At 41.5% G+C, this 16,412-nt stretch overlaps 1 protein-coding gene across 1 annotated transcript in view; it reads right to left on the minus strand.

Annotated features, from left to right (window-relative positions):
• Positions 1–2,203: 2,203 nt before the first annotated feature.
• The window catches only part of KIAA0020 (KIAA0020 ortholog), a 41,579-nt gene continuing 27,370 nt past the window's right edge, over positions 2,204–16,412 (minus strand). The window contains exons 14-18 of the mRNA XM_010860694.1: positions 10,665–10,807; positions 9,832–10,054; positions 7,516–7,603; positions 5,111–5,201; positions 2,204–2,508 (exon numbers count right to left, since the gene is read on the minus strand). Coding sequence (XP_010858996.1) covers positions 2,376–2,508; positions 5,111–5,201; positions 7,516–7,603; positions 9,832–10,054; positions 10,665–10,807 — 678 coding nt within the window. The 3' untranslated portion in view covers positions 2,204–2,375. The remainder of the gene's footprint in view (positions 2,509–5,110; positions 5,202–7,515; positions 7,604–9,831; positions 10,055–10,664; positions 10,808–16,412) is intronic.

Raw genomic sequence — 16,412 nt, forward strand, 5'->3', positions numbered from 1 at the left:
TGCTTTCTGCATATACTAAAGTCAGTCAGCAGGAAGGGGACTCTGTTCTTTGTGGGTCTGAGACCAAAGCAAACTTTTGCAGGAATATACTTCTCCTCTGAGAAGCATATTGGTCAAGACCCTCCTAAAACCCATCACTGACTTAAGGGAAGGGTCCCTGGGATTAGTTTGCAAAAGAACATTGATGTGAACTAATCAAGGAGATGTGTGTAATGGCTTTGTGGAGTAAGGGTTGAAGCTGTTAAAATCTCAGCACATTTCTAACCCACCCGAAGCACATGAGGTGAGACATATCAGAGCCATGGGGAAAAGGGTAGATACCAAAATGACATGGGAGCCTTGCCAGGCTGAAAACAACAGGAAACGGGGGCCTGCTGGAGAAGAGTTTAAACAATTCTGATGGGCAGTTTGAGAAAAATAATAGGAATGTAGGAAAGAAAGTAAATAAAAATAAACGAGGCAATTTATTAATCCCAGGAAAAAGAAATTAGTATAGGAAATGTCATGACAGTTCATTACTTCCTTCAGTATTTAAGAAGTGACGTCAGCATAATCATATAAACTGAACACCAATTTTTCAAAAATGATGCAATTCTACTGGGAAAATGGAAAGAAAGGAAGTAGGGGAACAGTGGTGGTAAAAGGTCTCACTCTGTATTTTGCCATGATAGGAAGTTAAAAGAAAATGTTTAAAACATATATATTTTTTAAAACCTCAAAAATTCTGTTTAAACACCTAGCAGAGCTAAAAAAGAACTGAAAGTTACTTCTGGGTAGGACAAGGCCAAGGGTGAAAAGAAGTAAGGCAGACGAAGGGTTTCTGGTTTTGAGATATGCTTCCTAATACTCTTAACCTTCAAACCTGCAAATGTTATTTTATTTTAGTCTTACAGATGGAACAAATAGCAGAGTTTTGTCCCCTTTCTTTGTAAATGGGCCCATTATATGGAAAACAGACTCACAATACACTCATAATCACAAAATTCACAATACAAACAAAAGCAAGCTTCTTCCCCATTATATCTCATCACCCCACCCCCAGACCCAGCAGTTCCACATCTCCACCCTTAGTTGGGAGTGGGGATAGGGGCGTAGGTAGGTAGACAATCTACACAAAAGAGAACCACCGGGCATGGGCTCTTTTCAGGGCACCTGCCAGAAAGGGCAGCAGGTGACACTGCCTGCGTTAGAAGTAGTCCTGGGACCGGGCAGTCTGGCAGGAAAGGCTCCGCTGTTCTTGGGTGTAACCCTGGCGCAGAATCAAGTGGCTGTGCTGTCACAGCAGACTACTTAGAGAAAGCACTGAAGCTTGGTTTCAAAAGCAGCCAGTATTCATAGGCAGGGCTACGTGAACCTGACTACGAATCCTGCCAAGGTCTACCAATCCTTCCAAACTTGGTTCCTTGGGAGTCAAGTGTAGTTTTAAAATTCAAACACCCAACTTGTACTTAAATTCAAATTGCTGCATTATTAACAAATCCGCATAACCTTCCTTCTAACTCAAACCCTGGAGGCCTCAATTACTTTAGGGAAAAGTTCCAAAAGAGAGAGTCTCATTACAAAGAGCTGGAAGGCCCAGTTTCAAAGACAGGAAGATCTTCCCTGTGACCCTGACATTCACACTGCGACCCAGTGTGATCCTTTCATTCATCCAGCACATTTTCCCCTACAAATCTTAATTTACTGCAGTCGCTTGTTTCCAACAAAATCTAACATGGTGTCCAATCCATCAGGCAGCTGGGAATGCAGCTGCCCTAGATGTAGAGAGGCCCCATCCCTGTGCCCATTGGGCCCCAAGGGTTCCTGAAGCACTGCTCCCACCAAGGACTCCCCAGGGCTCTCATCCACCACATCCTCGGGAAGATCCCCTGGAGGAGGAAACGGCAACCCACTCCAGCATTCTCACCAGAAGAATCCCAGGGACAGAGGAACCTGGTGGGCTACGGTTCATGGGGTGGGGTCACAAAGAGTCAGACGTGGTGCCCCTGAGCACCTGAGCACGCACACATGGCCTCACCTGAAGCTCTGCGATTCCTCCTCCTCCAAGAAGCTCTCTCAGACTGTTCACTCAAGGTTCTTTCCCCCTGAATCAATGCATACAACTACCTTATATGAATTTGTTTGGTCCTTGTGTACAACTGTCAAACCTTTTCCACTGTGACTTGCTTACTATTCAATATGATAAAAGAGAAGGCTGAGACTGTTTTCTTAAAAAGGACGTTTTTAGAAACCATTTTATAAATAGATTCTTATACAAAGAAGAAACACATATACAGAGCACCCAAATTACCAGTAAGATGGACCCTAGCCCTTCTTTCCTGCACTAGGAGAACAGAACAAGAAAAATGATTCCAACTGGTTCTAACTGTTTCCATCTAGGCAGTCAGTTTTTCAAGTAGCATTTCTATTCCTTTGCTGGTGTTTTTGCTTTTTTCCAAGGCAGGAATCAGGCTTTTCAGTCCAGCTTTGACTTTATTTGCAACTTCTTGATCAGAACTCTGGAGAAGGCTGAAGAGAGAAGACAGAAATAAACAACAACAAAAAAGTGTATTTCATAAAGCCTCCTAGATTGGTCTGCAAATACTACCTTCAGACACTGTAAAAAATTCAGAGCAGATAGTCAAGAAATGCTCAGAGTAGCTGAGTTAACATCTACGAGTAGGTGTACCTGTAGGGAGGCGGGCAGCATAAAAGGTAAGCAGTTAACGAATGGCCTTCTTGCTGAACTCTGTTGCTAAAACATTGACTGAAGGGGCGAAGAGGTTTACCTTATATCTCACCTGTCCAGATTTGAGAAATGCCTCTGACACTCTAGTAACTATACAACCAAGAGCGTGTATTAAAATTCTCAAAGACTGCAATTTCCTGGCCTGTAGAATGGAATCAACAAAAGAATCCACCTTCTACCTCACAGGGTTGTTTTTTGAGGCTCACATGATCTCGTACCTAAAGCACCTAGCCAGAGCCTGACACGTAGTTAAGTACTCGATGTGAGTCACTGAATAAGATAAGGTCAGCTCTGCTCTCTGATTCCTTGCTGGGGCACTCTATCCCAGGTGAGCAGGGCCCTGCAGGCTGGCAACAAGTAGGCCCCTTTCTCTAGATAGGGGCCAGGTCGTAGGGACTCTGTTGTCAAACACCAGGGCTGAATTTCTTATTCTCCCCTGACTTCCTCATGACCACATTTACTGACCACTGAAGTACATCCTAGAAAGTAATCACTTGGCACTTTTGAAAGACCTTGGCTGCAATATTTCCATAATGTCCATAGAGAGGAGGGGAAATGAGCAGCCCCCAACAGCATTCCAATGCCTGTGGGAGACAAGCAACAAGTACTGCCTGCCACCTGCAAAGCTGAAAGGTGCCCTCTTAACAGACTTGTGACTCACTAGGTGTTTTTATTTTATATACCTTGGCTAAACACACAGTCACATTGTGCACAATAGTAATACAAGTTAATATTTACTGAACATACGCATCAGACCCACTGCTGAGCATCACGTATGCATTATCTCATTTAGTTTTCCTAACAACCTAGGATTATTACTAATCTCATTTTACATACAAAAAAATTAAGGCTCAGGAAAGTCAAATAATTTGTGCAAGGCCACACAGTGAGCTGGGAATGGAACCCATACATTTCAATGCTAGAGAATAATGCTTCCCTGAGTTATTTTTCAGACTGCATACAAGGCTGTTTTTTTTTCCCCAGAATGAGGCTTTTCCACTTACTCCTAAAAAGATTTAGCAAAACAAACAAACCAAAAATAAAAACACATACATGTACTGCATGAGTTTAAAGAAAAATATAAACAAGCAAAGAATCTTGCCAAACAAGTCAAGCACGTGACTGACAATAATCTATAACCAAATACACAATAATTATAATAATCAATTATTATCTACAGCTTCACTTCTCTTAGAACCTCAGATATTTCATATTTCAGTTTTAAGGAGTACTCCATAATAAACCTACAGTATCCTTCTCATGTTTGAAATCCATCCAAGGGGAGTTCTGATTGATGATCAATCTTAAAAAATTAATTTTATGGCACTGCCAGAATTTTTAGTTAATTGCATGTAATGTAAGAATATGTCAGTAGGTTGTTAACACTCCAAATGCCTGGTAAAGAAATCCATGTCAAAAAAGTTCATGTTTCAACTAATGGACTCCAGCTGCTCAACATCAACTGGAAAATAAGCTAATTTTAATGAGGAATAATCTAGTGATCAATATCACCTGTGCATCTGGAGACACTGATATACCAAAAAAAAAAAAAGAATGCCCATTTGGAATGTACATACTTGTGAGTACATGTGTACCAAATCAAAATATAAACTGAAGAAATACCTGTGACGTATAAACAATACAAATTAAATTGCAGAGGATCTTGCATGTGAAATACTATGGGAAATTCAAGCTGAAACTGGTAACTGTTTTTTCCAAAGCTTGATGACACAGCAGGGGTAAAAATCAACTGTGATGGCTTTAAAACAACACAGAATCTATTTTAAAATGAATATCCTTAATAGAAGGGTTTTATCTGGGAACAGAATACATGGCAATTTCAATGCCCTGTAAATTATAAACTCAACCTATGTCCAGGCAAAAATATACAAGTTAACCACATGTCTCAATTCACAAATCATTAATTTTCTATCACCTTAATTAGAAACAAAGATAAGCAGGTAGACTATAATAGCTAATGCTTCTCGAATCCTTTCAGAATAGTTGAAAACAAAGAATTATATGTAAAGTCAGTTGTGATTTAAAAAAAAACCTTCATCAGATTCCACAGGAACAAAAAACTAATACATTAAAAAAGCATACAATTATACTGTGGTCAAAACCAAAAATATGGTGAAACAATCAAATGATACCTTGTAAACGCCCTAATTTTATGATCCTTAATATCCAAAAGAGGGCATATGGAAAAAGTGACATTTACTCTCTAATATTTGGCAAATTAAGACCAAGGGTGACTGAGAGGAATGCTGGGCTACTGAAAACAGACATTCCGACTGAGAAATAAATGTGAAGGAACCCCGTTTTACACCAACAGGCGTTTGGATAAGAAGCCTCAGCAGGAAAGGCACACACTCTACATACCTAGAGAGAATAATGGCTCCTCGATTGACACTAGCCCAGGACTTCAGGTTCTTCACACCAACACGTTCTATGAGTGTTTTTGCAAAACAACCTGTAAAATAAACTGAAACTTCATGAACGTCATATACCAATATTTAAACTCCCAATCACTCTCTCTCTACTACTCTTAGAGTGGGAAACATGTTTTAATAAGAAAGCTAATAGAGTTCTCACCCAATATCACTTAACACGATATTGTTAAGCTAAGCTTGACAATGTTAAGCTCAGCTTGATATAACGCGTTTTTAATATAGCCATTTCTTTCAACTCTGACCCAAATCCCCAGCTATGTTTAGCAGTAGTTACTCAAGAGAAACAATGAATTTTTATAAAATGCTCACTTGGTCAGGTTTGCATTTCTTTGTACTATTTAATGATTTAACCCTAATCTGAAAGTTATTCAGGAAGTAAAGGTTGTAATAGCAGTGTTTGGTTAAAATCAAGTTGCTCCTCAAGGAAAATGCTCACTCCAAAGGTGCCATGAACACAATTATGTTTTCTCTCTACAACACTAAACATTTGTTCTTCCATCAAAAATACCATTCATCTTTTGTTATTGCAGTACATCTGATTCCCAAGGTTTTAGAGTATATTACCGTATTCGCTGGGTCATCTAAGCATGACTAACTCCAGGACAAAGGAGAAACTCTGAATACCAGGATCTGGTACAGATGGAAGTAGGGACAACCTATTTTAAAGGCAGATATCTTGGGTAGGTCCTAAGTATAATTCATTCAGAGATATCCAATAGTGAGGAACCTTTAAAAGCCAAGGGGTCTATGGCTATGTCACTCTGTGGCTTGTGCTCAAGAGGGACAGAAACCAGCTGGTGAGGCAGATGACATTTTGCAAAGGTGGCCACAGCAACATCTCCTTTCCTGCGTCTGCTTCTAGAATAGTGCTACTTCCCCATCTAGAGGTGGAACTGGTATCTTCTGTGAACTGGATGGGCCTTTGTGACTGACATGAAAGTATGGGACAAGTGACCTTAAATCACTTCTGAGGCTAAATCATGAAGTACCACATACCTACTTCATTGTCCTGAAACTCGACCACTATGTTGTAAGGAAACTCAGCACACCAGAGAGGGGGACTGAGACTGCTGGACTTAGCCACTGCCAGTCATGGTGTAAGTGGATACTCCAGCCCCAGGCCAAGCAGCCCTGGATGACTCAGGGCAGAGCTCCACCAAACACCACCAAATGAATGCCGTTCTGAATACGACTAGGTTTTGAGGCAGCTCGTTCCACAGCAACAGATAACCAAGACTGGTAGCCATGCATCCGGTGCTACGTGAAAATGAAGAATACTTCAGTCCAAGCAGATGTGTTTCAGGGTTGCCAGTGCAAGTGAAATAAGGAGAAAAGTCACTAGAAAATTCTTCACATTTTAAAAGCAAGAAAACTTTTCTGACATAAACTCAGCTCAACTGTGTATCGACTTTTTAATAATGAAAAAGATGATTCAATATATTATTTTTTCTTCAAAGTTTATTACAAGAAGATTTCTTTTTTATTAAAAAAAAAATTACAATGAGAAATAGGGCCAAGTCTATCTTCTTAAAGACAGAGTGAGAAGTGACAGCTCTACTGCTTCCGTGATAGCCTTGCTAGCCATCAGCACTGCAACTTGCCTCAAGACATAAATTCATGATCTGTCACTTTTTCCAGACACAGTAATAGAAAGCCTGAACTGTTTTAACTCAGTGGGAGGAAATCTCTTTAGTGGCTAAAATAGAGTCTGAATCAAGTTTGAATTTAGAAAAAGAAGGTCTGGTCAAAGAGACAGGACTGACAGGGGAAGGACATGCAACTTCTCACTTAGATAAAAGATGCCGTCGTCCTCCTGGGAGCTAAGTTTCTACAGAGCAGCTGTAAGGTTTATGAAAAACCGTGAAGTGCCAAGGACTGGCTTGCTCTTTGGTCATATGCATTCCAAGGCCAAACTGGCATCAGTTCAAAATTCTCTGATAAGGGTCATTTTCTTCTGGTTATCCTTTCCTCAAAACTAGAGATAAATATGTTTTTCAATTGGGGTGATGATACTCACAAACGGGCCCTCCTACTCAGCTCTCACCATCCTCAAATAAAATGGCATTTTAAAGCACTGGACAAGCCTTTTTTTTGAGGTCTGAAGTAGTAGAAGAGGGAGAGAGGGTGGGAAAGGGAAAGAAAATGGAAAGATTCAAGGAGACAAATCTCCAGAGGAAAAAGTAGTAACCACTAAATCATTTCTTACAGCTATCATGTCTCAACACTCAATAAGCTTTCATCTGAGCTCATAAAAGGCCAGCATAAAGTTCAAGGATGCCAGACATTACTGAAATTTCACATACATATCAGAAGAGGTCAAGTGGCATAGCCTACCTTCTCTTCCACGTTCTTTCATCTTTTTATCTTGCTCAATTAACCACTTCAGAACCAAATGTCCAGCAGGATGTTCTGCTATGTGAAGCTGTAAGTGGTCAAGAACACATTAATTAAGAAGCTGCCTTCATCCACCTGATATCACCACATACGGATAAGGTCTCAGGCGAGCTGCAAGTTCCACATGGCCTGCTGCTGCTGCTAAGTCGCTTCAGTCGTGTCTGACTCTGTGCGACCCCAAAGACGGCAGCCCACCAGGCTCCCCGGTCCCTGGGACTCGCCAGGCAAGAACACTGGAGTGGGTTGCCATTGCCTTCTCCAATGCATGAAAGTGAAAAGTGAAAGTGAAGTCGCTCAGTCGTGTTTGACTTTTCGCGACCCCATGGACTGCAGCCTACCAGGCTCCTCCATCCATGGGATTTTCCAGGCAAGAGTACTGGAGTGGGGTGCCATCGCCTTCTCCATCCACAAGGCTTAAGAGGTCTTTATTGAGAATGATTACTACTCCTGGAGAGACAAGACCTACTCCAACCCCAACTGAAACAAATACAGTTATTCAAGATAACACAGCCACCAAAACAGCTCACACTCAGCTTCGCGAGCTCCAGATTGAACAGCCTTACCACTAGGCTCGTCTTAAGATCACACAAACCACTTTTCAGATCATCATATGCAGTTCTGAGGAGCAACACAGTAGAAACACTGAAACCTGATGTTGAACAATGTTTAAGTACAGGTGCCTGAGGAGCACTGCCTGGTGAGCAGGATAAGAAACCATCTTTCCGCTTAACCTCCCTCCTTTTCAAGGGCCATATGAACTGTTTGCATAGAGATCAATCTCTCCGCGTCCAGTGTGGGAGACAAGCTCTATCTTCTTACAGAGGAACTTTCAATACACAAGCATCATCCCAATTTGTTAATAGGATCTGCTCCATGATGGCAGGAGTCAGGGCATCTCTAAGACCCCTGACCCATTTCTTTCCCCATCTCTTGTGTCAGACAACGGCCAGCTCCCCAAACATGTCTTTCCATCAGGAGCTCACAACCCTGCACGGGACAAGGCCCCAGCAGAACGTGGCTTCTGCCTTCCTCTTCCCTCTGCTCACTGATTTTCAGCCCCCTGTGCCTGCTGTTCTCAAACATGCTGAGCTCTTTACTTCCTCCAGGAGGCTGCACGTGGCTCTTCTTTCTGCCTAGAATCTTTTTCCTTCACTCAGCTACCGATCTTCTGGGTCTCAGCTTAGCTTTCACTGCCCTGGGAAGTCCTCTGAGGACAAGTTGGTTCTCATTCATATACAATCCCATAGAACCTAAAGTTTTCCTTCACACCGCTTATCTCTATTCTACAATAAACAATCATTTGTGTACATATTTATTTAACTATAATGTTTCTCCAAGTGGTATTCTCTTTTTTAGGTGGGGGTAGGGGGAGTGTGGGCCACTGTCTAGCACGTAACTGATGCATGAACCGATAAGCTTGAGATACAAGACAGAATAATACAAGGCCCAAATAACATAAGCAAGAGCAATTAGAAAGAGCAAAGAGGATTCTCCTGATGGTCCAGTGGTTAAAAGTCTGCCTGTCTATGCAAGGGACATGGGTCCAGTTCCTGGTCTGGGAATTAAGATACCACGCGCCAATGGGGCAACTAAGCTTGTGCACCGTAACTACTGAAACCCACTCACCCACAGCCTGTGCTCTGCAACAGGAGAACTCACCACAGTGGAAAGCCTGTGCATTGCAGCTAGAGAGCAGCGCCTGCTCGCTGCCACTGGAGAAAGCCTGCACACAGCAACCAAGACCCAACACAGCCAAAAATAAATAATAATTCAAAAAAAAAGGGAAAGAGCATAGAGTTTCTGCTTGAGAGGGAATTAAAAAGACTTCATGGAGAAGGATTCTGAGGACTCGGAAGAATAGGCAGTTTCTGCAGGAAAAGTGCGGGAAAATGGAAGTATGGGCAGCACTTGCGACTGAGAAAAGAAGTACATACAAATGAAGAAGTACAAAAGTCCGCAGCAAATTCTAAACAGAATTAAGAACACAGAGAATGCTGGAAAGACAGCCTGGGTCAGTCATGGACAATATTAACAGGAGTCTGTTTTCACTCTGCAGATAATGTAGAATCATCAAAAGACAGTGAGTGTTAAAGTTAGTGTTAACAGCATTGGTGTTCTGAATTCACAATTTCCAAATGTACTATGGGTAAGGCGTGAGTGAACAATCATTAAAAGGCTCTTTCTAGCAGTGCTCCCAGAGACGGGGGTTTCTGTGGCCATGGCGGCTTTCTCGCCTGTCTCACAGTGGCATCTCACCTCTCCGTCCTTGCCGCCAGGATGTAGCTCTGCCGCTGCCAGGCTGGCAACAGCGTCCATGGCGGGCTGCACGTCTCCCGTGGCGGTGCCCAGGATGTCAGCCACCAGCACGCACGCGGACTTATCCAGGACCACCTCCTGGGCGTGTCCCTGCAGGTAGCTTAACAAGGCTGGAGAAATGGACTCTAAGAGCTCTCGTCGGCGGATCTCTGTGTCTTTCTTACTGTGGGAACATGATGAATGAAGAATCAAGGTAAGATGAATAGCAAAGTTAATGTGGTGCTTTGCTCATACAGAAACCTCTAAGGCTTTTAAGAGCTAATGTCCTGCTCTGCTATAATTGTCTGATTTCTGCTGTGCACATGGATAAGCAATTGGAGGCTGGGATATCTTTCATTTTTGGGTCCCCAGGATCTGAACAGTGCCTGGCACAGAATGGGCACTCAGTAAGTGAAGCTCGCCTTGTGTAACACACACACACACACACCCCAAACCAAATAAAGACAACAACAAAATATCTCACAAGACAACACATGTTTAGATTACAGTATGGATTCTGCTCTCTAGAGGACCTGACTAACTGGTTGCTTTAAATATAAAGCAAAATCACAAAAACACCACACACCCAGCCACCTACTATGTGCTGGGTCCCAGAGGCATTCTTTTGGCAGGATACTTTCATTTCCTTTTCAGGATAAAAACTTTTAAGAATCTGCCACAACTACAGGCTTAAAAATGGAATTCACCTTTGGAGTTTGAGGGAGGAAGCATGAGATGTGGACACGTGTGCCACTCAAAATGAATGAACAACCAGAGTGGGCTTAGGCCCTTACCTGTGTGCATTACCGTCTCCCTTCTGCAGAACTTCAATGATCTCTCGTACCGTGTGGGCAGGATCTCTGGGGCTTAGTAAATACAATAGGACCTTCCTTCCATATTTGTCATTTACTATGTTCGGCAAGGAATTGATAATTTCCTGTAAAATTATAGAAACAGAAAGTGAAACTATACACTTAAACTATGCTTAGAATCTGAATGGAAAAGAAGGATACATAACTTTCCCCCAACATAATGAAAAATGTACAGCTAGTTCTGAAATCGTCTCATTAAAGCTAAAGAAATTTCTTACACAAGGAACACAGAACTGCTTCTCTACTGGGACTAGCGTTACTGAACAATCCATTTATAGCTGACTGACCAAGCCCAAGGACTTAAGGAGCTAACTCATTCATCGTAACCAATATTTCTTAGGCGGCCATTACTTGGGACACTGCTTGCTGGGGCCACTGAGCAGATACAGTTAATTTGCAGCTGCACTTAAATGCAGCATCAGCATTGATCGGGACCATTCTTCCTAGAATTTCCCCACTGAGATGTATGTGAACGGAGATAAAGAAACTCTGTTAAATAGAACAAGTGGATAAAGGCTTTTAAAGTTAGGTTACTTATTCATAGCAAATGAAGTATCGCATGAAAAACAAAAAGAGGGGGGAAGGGAAATAACTGCAGAAAGACTCTATGGAGCAGCTACACATAATTGCTTTCTATGACATTTCCCATCAATTTACCAAGAACAGTAACCTCCTTTTCTAGTTGTTTGAGTTTAAGGAACAAAGGCCATGTCATCCCCACCCCAAATGAGCTCCCATATAGATTTGGTGATGTCTACTAAGACAGAGAAATCACTGTGTAAAAATTCCTTTATTCTAAATATGAAACAAAAAAATCATTCGCCTTCCCCTAACATTCCTATTTCTTATAAAACAAACCTAATAAATATTCGAAGCCATGTGCATCTGAACACCAGAGATACTTCAGAACTGGTTGGGGCCACAGAAAAACTCCAGCCCAACCACACAGGTTTACAGAAATGAGGAACCCCGAAAGGGGGGAGGTGACCCACAGGATGACGCTGGGTGTTAGTAAAAGGGCCCTGACTAGTTTTGGTCCCCTGACTTTCCAACTCTAGCCTCTCTCAAACAGAACATGTACCCCCTCATCAGGAAAGGAATTCTCTAGGAGATGTTATACTCAGATCTGCTATTCTCTTTAGTGTCTATCAATCAGAATGAGATTAGTAATTTTAGTGGGGGAAAAAAAACAAGCTGGAAAATATGTACAATAGATATCACCACCTCAAAATGAATATAATTTTAAACCACTCAGAAAAAATGAACTTAAAATTTCAGTAAAAAAGGGGAAGACAGAAAAAAAAAAGTACATAATTTACCATGGGGATGGGAGCTTTTCTCCAATTTCAAGGTAAACTTGCCTCAAAGTAGACTCAATATATGGATTTCTGATAAAGAACATTTAGTGCCACAAATATGGGCTATCTTTAATGTAGCTTTTTCAATTTCAATTTTAACTAAGGCATAAAAGAAAACAAATGCTTTAATCAGTTGAAGGAAGAGACTGAGAATTACATGTAGCTTAGGTGAATTTCTACAATCGCTAAAACTCCATAACTTTGCTGTCTTTAAAAAACACTCTGGAGTATTATACCTTTAAAACATTTGATTTTTTGAAGGGAAAAAACCAAAAAGGGAAGGTGGGGGGTGGGGTATGCTGTGAAGAACTATAAATGGCTGCTATTTAGCTATTTTCTCTTGGTATAGGAAGAAAAGGGGGGTGGCATGAAGCCAGCATGTATTCTCAATGGACTTGGTCTTCTCTACACTTATGGGCTAGTGCAGTGTATTTAGCTTAGGCAGAAATGGCTTCACTTTAACACAAGATGCATATAAAACCCATGCAAAACTACTACTCAAGGACTAGCCCCCAAATTCACTGAAATTTAACTACCTTTCAGTTTGCAATTAAGGAATTTAGAATATACATTCAGCTTGGTCTGTTTCTTGAAATAGCATAATGTTTATAAACTAACAATCCTAAGAAACTAAAAAATGTTTACTTAAAAATGTGTCATTTAATTCTCCCCCAACTCCTACTATCTTGGGAAAAAAAGGCAGTCTGAGTGATGCTGTTTTATGGAATTCTAATTCATTTCTATTTAACCTGGGGTACACAAAGGAGAGAAAATTCTAGATGATCACTTGGGGAACACCGAGTGTCAGAACACGCAGAGACAAGAAGAGGGAGCTATAAAGCGCAGCTGATTTGTGTTGAATTTGGTCTTTGAGTTCAAGTTGTGTAGCCTTTGGAAAAACCTTAAACCTCCCTACACATCAATTCCCTTCTCTGTGCAAAAGGAAATTGATATATCTGCCCAACCTGTGGGCCACTACCAGGAGTAAATCAAAAAATTCACTCTGCAAACTGGGAAGTGCTATGTCATTTTCTTCATATAAAAAACTCCTCTCAATGTACAGTACCTTTAACTATGGAGATTAAATAAAGCTGATGGAGTCATGAGTCTAGCATCCTCAAAAGAGAACTCCAACAACAAAGGTTCAAATGCACAGGTTTTCAATTCACTTTCCCTCTGACTTAGAGAAAATCAAAACAATTTTAATTGTTGCAACTTCTTTCCCTTATTTATTTTACTCTAAAGCAGGTATGCCCAAAGAAAGGCAATGCCAAAGAATGTTCAAACTACCACACACACTAGTATCTCACACACTAGCAAAGTAATGCTCAAAATTCTCCAAGCGAGCCTTCAACTGTATGTGAACAGAGAAGTTCCAGATGTTCAAGCTGGATTTAAAAAAGGCAGAGTTCAAACTGCCAACATCCACTGGATCACAGAAAAAGCAAGAGAGTTCCAGAAAAACATCGACTTCTGCTTTATTGACTATGCCAAAGCCTTTGTGTGGATCACAACAAACTATGGAAAATTCTTAACAGATGGAAATACCAGAGCACCTCCCTCCCTCCTGAGAAAGCTGTATGCAGGTCAAGAATCAACATTTAGAACTGAACATGGAACAACAGGCTGGTTCCAAAATGGGAAAGGAGTATATCAAGGCTGTATATTGTCACCCTGTTTGTTTAATTTATATGCAGAGTACATCATGCGAAATGCTGGGCTGGATGAAGCACAAGCTGAAATCAAGATTGCTGGGAGAAATATTAATAACCTCAGATATGCAGATGACACCTCCCTTATGGCAGAAAGCAAAGAGAACTCAAGAGCCTTTTGATGAAAGTGAAAGAGGAGAGTGAAAAAGTTGGCTTGAAACATTCAAAAAACTTAGATCATGGCACCTGGTCCCATCACTTCATGGCAAATAGATGGGGAAACAATGGAAACAGTGGCAGACTTTATTTTCTTGGACTCCCAAATCACTGCAGATGTTGACTGTAGCCATGAAATTAAAAGATGCTTGCTCCTTGGAAGAAAAGCTATGACCAACCTAGATGGCATATTAAAAAGCAGAGACATTACTTTGCTGACAAAGGTCTGTCTGGTCAAAGCTATGGCTTTTCTAGTAGTCATGTACAGATATGAGAGTTGGACCATAAAGAAAGCTGCTGCTGCTGCTGCTAAGTCGCTTCAGTCGTGTCTGACTCTGTGCAACCCCATAGACGGCAGCCCACCAGGCTCCACTGTCCCTGGGATTCTCCAGGCAAGAACACTGGAGTGGGTTGCCATTTCCTTCTCCAATGCATGAAAGTGAAAAGTGAAAGTGAAGTCGCTCAGTCGTGTCTGACTCGTAACAACCCCATGGACTGCAGCCCACCAGGCTCCTCCGTCTATGGGATTTTCCAGGCAAGAGTACTGGAGTGGGGTGCCATCGCCTTTTCCATTAAGAAAGCTGAGCACCAAAGAATTGATGCTTTTGAACTGTGGTATTGGAGAAGACTCTTGAGAGTCCCTTGGACTGCAAGGAGATCAAACCAGTCCACGCTAAAGGAAATCAGTCCTGAATATTCCTTGGAAGGACTAATGCTGAAGCTGAAGCTCCAATACTTTGGCTACCTGATGCGAAGAACTGACTCACTGAAAAAGACCCTGTTGCTAGGAAAGACAGAAGGCAGGAGGAAAAGGGGACAACAGAGGATGAAATGGTTGGATGGCATCACCGACTTGATGGACATGAGTTTGAACAAGCTTCGGGAGGTGGTGATGGACAGGGAGGCCTGGCATGCTGCAGTCCACGGGGTTGCAAAGAGTCAGGCGCGACTGAACCGAACTGAAGTGAAAGAAGGTATGTACACAGAAGAAAAGTGAAGGAAGAACAAAAGAACTCCCTTGTGAAAACCTGTGGCCATTCTGACCTTGTGATGGACCCTTGTCAGACTCTTTGGCACTCCTGTTTCGCCACCCTCTTTTAAGAAGGAAAGGTACAACTCAAAATGAAAGGTACACACTGCAAGCAGGGTTAGAGCACACACGGATTTTCAGTGGAAGAAAGAAACGCAAAATGCCCATCCATGGTGCTCGTTCCTCCATGGGAGGTTGTGTGTGGAACAAAAAGAAATGCAGGCTGGCCTTAACCTTAAAGAGCTAAAATCTAGCAGAATAGGCAAGAAAACACAATAAAAAGTTAAAACTAAAAATAAGGGATTTAAATAATGAATAAAAACAGAAATGTAAAAAGAAAGACCACTGGCAGTGATTGAGTGTTTTGTTTAAAAAATACAGTTTTTTATCCAGAAGTCCAACTTTTGGGCTGTACTCAAAAACTTGGGATGTGGTTATTAAAAGTAGTGTTTGGTTTTGTAAGATAGAAAAGCTATGGAGACTGGTTGCAGATCAATGTGAATATACTTAATATCACTTAACTGTACACTTAAAAATGGTTAAGATGGAAAATTTTATCACAATTAGAAAGAAAAACAAGTTGGAAGACCTAGCTCCATGGGGCTCACATTCCCAGAGATGGGAGCTGGGGGTGGCTATTGCTCTTGGACAAGGCACGGACACTCCCCACCTTTCTTCACAGCGCCCCCACCACCCCTCCAACTTGGCGTGCCTCACTCATTTACCTGCCTGGTCAATGAATGTTTCTGAGTCTGTAAGCCCTGGGTGAGATCACGACTAACTGCTAAATGAACAGACGGTAAGGACAAAAACCTGTAAGAGTTGAGAGGATGTGGACAGCAGGTCCAGTTGGGAGATCAGAGAACACTATGTGGAAATTAAACTGGAGCTTGGTTTTAAAGCAAAAAGGAGTGCTTGTTAGGCTACAATGTTAACCTGACATTTCAGGAAAACCAGTTACTCTGAATAGAGTGCTTAGCAACACTAAGCTTTCTTGGCTATTTTTATAAGCACTGCATAATGCAACAGGTTTCGTAGTGGCTGGGCGGGTAACACAGACACATGACTCTTTATAAACATATGGGCAGCATATCTGGCAAGCCTCAGTTCTGCTAAGGAAATGCCTCAGAGAAATGAGGAGACATGCAAGAATAATTATAGAACTGTTTGCAATAGCAAAAAATAATAACAGTGTTTAAAGTTTTAAACACTATAAACCACCTAAACATCCATCAACAGAAAAATGGAAAAATCAACTGTGGTGTATTCATACAGTAGAAAATTATTTGGCATTGAAAAACGAATGGTTTAGAACAACTGTGGGTAAACCATGGCCTGCGCTTCCTGTGAGTTAAGAATATATATTTTTGAACATTTTAATGTGCTGTTTAAAAAATAAAAAGCAAACAAGAAT

The sequence above is a fragment of the Bison bison genome, unplaced genomic scaffold (genome assembly GCF_000754665.1).
Source record: "Bison bison bison isolate TAMUID 2011002044 unplaced genomic scaffold, Bison_UMD1.0 scf7180017864469, whole genome shotgun sequence".
NCBI lineage: Eukaryota > Metazoa > Chordata > Mammalia > Artiodactyla > Bovidae > Bison > Bison bison.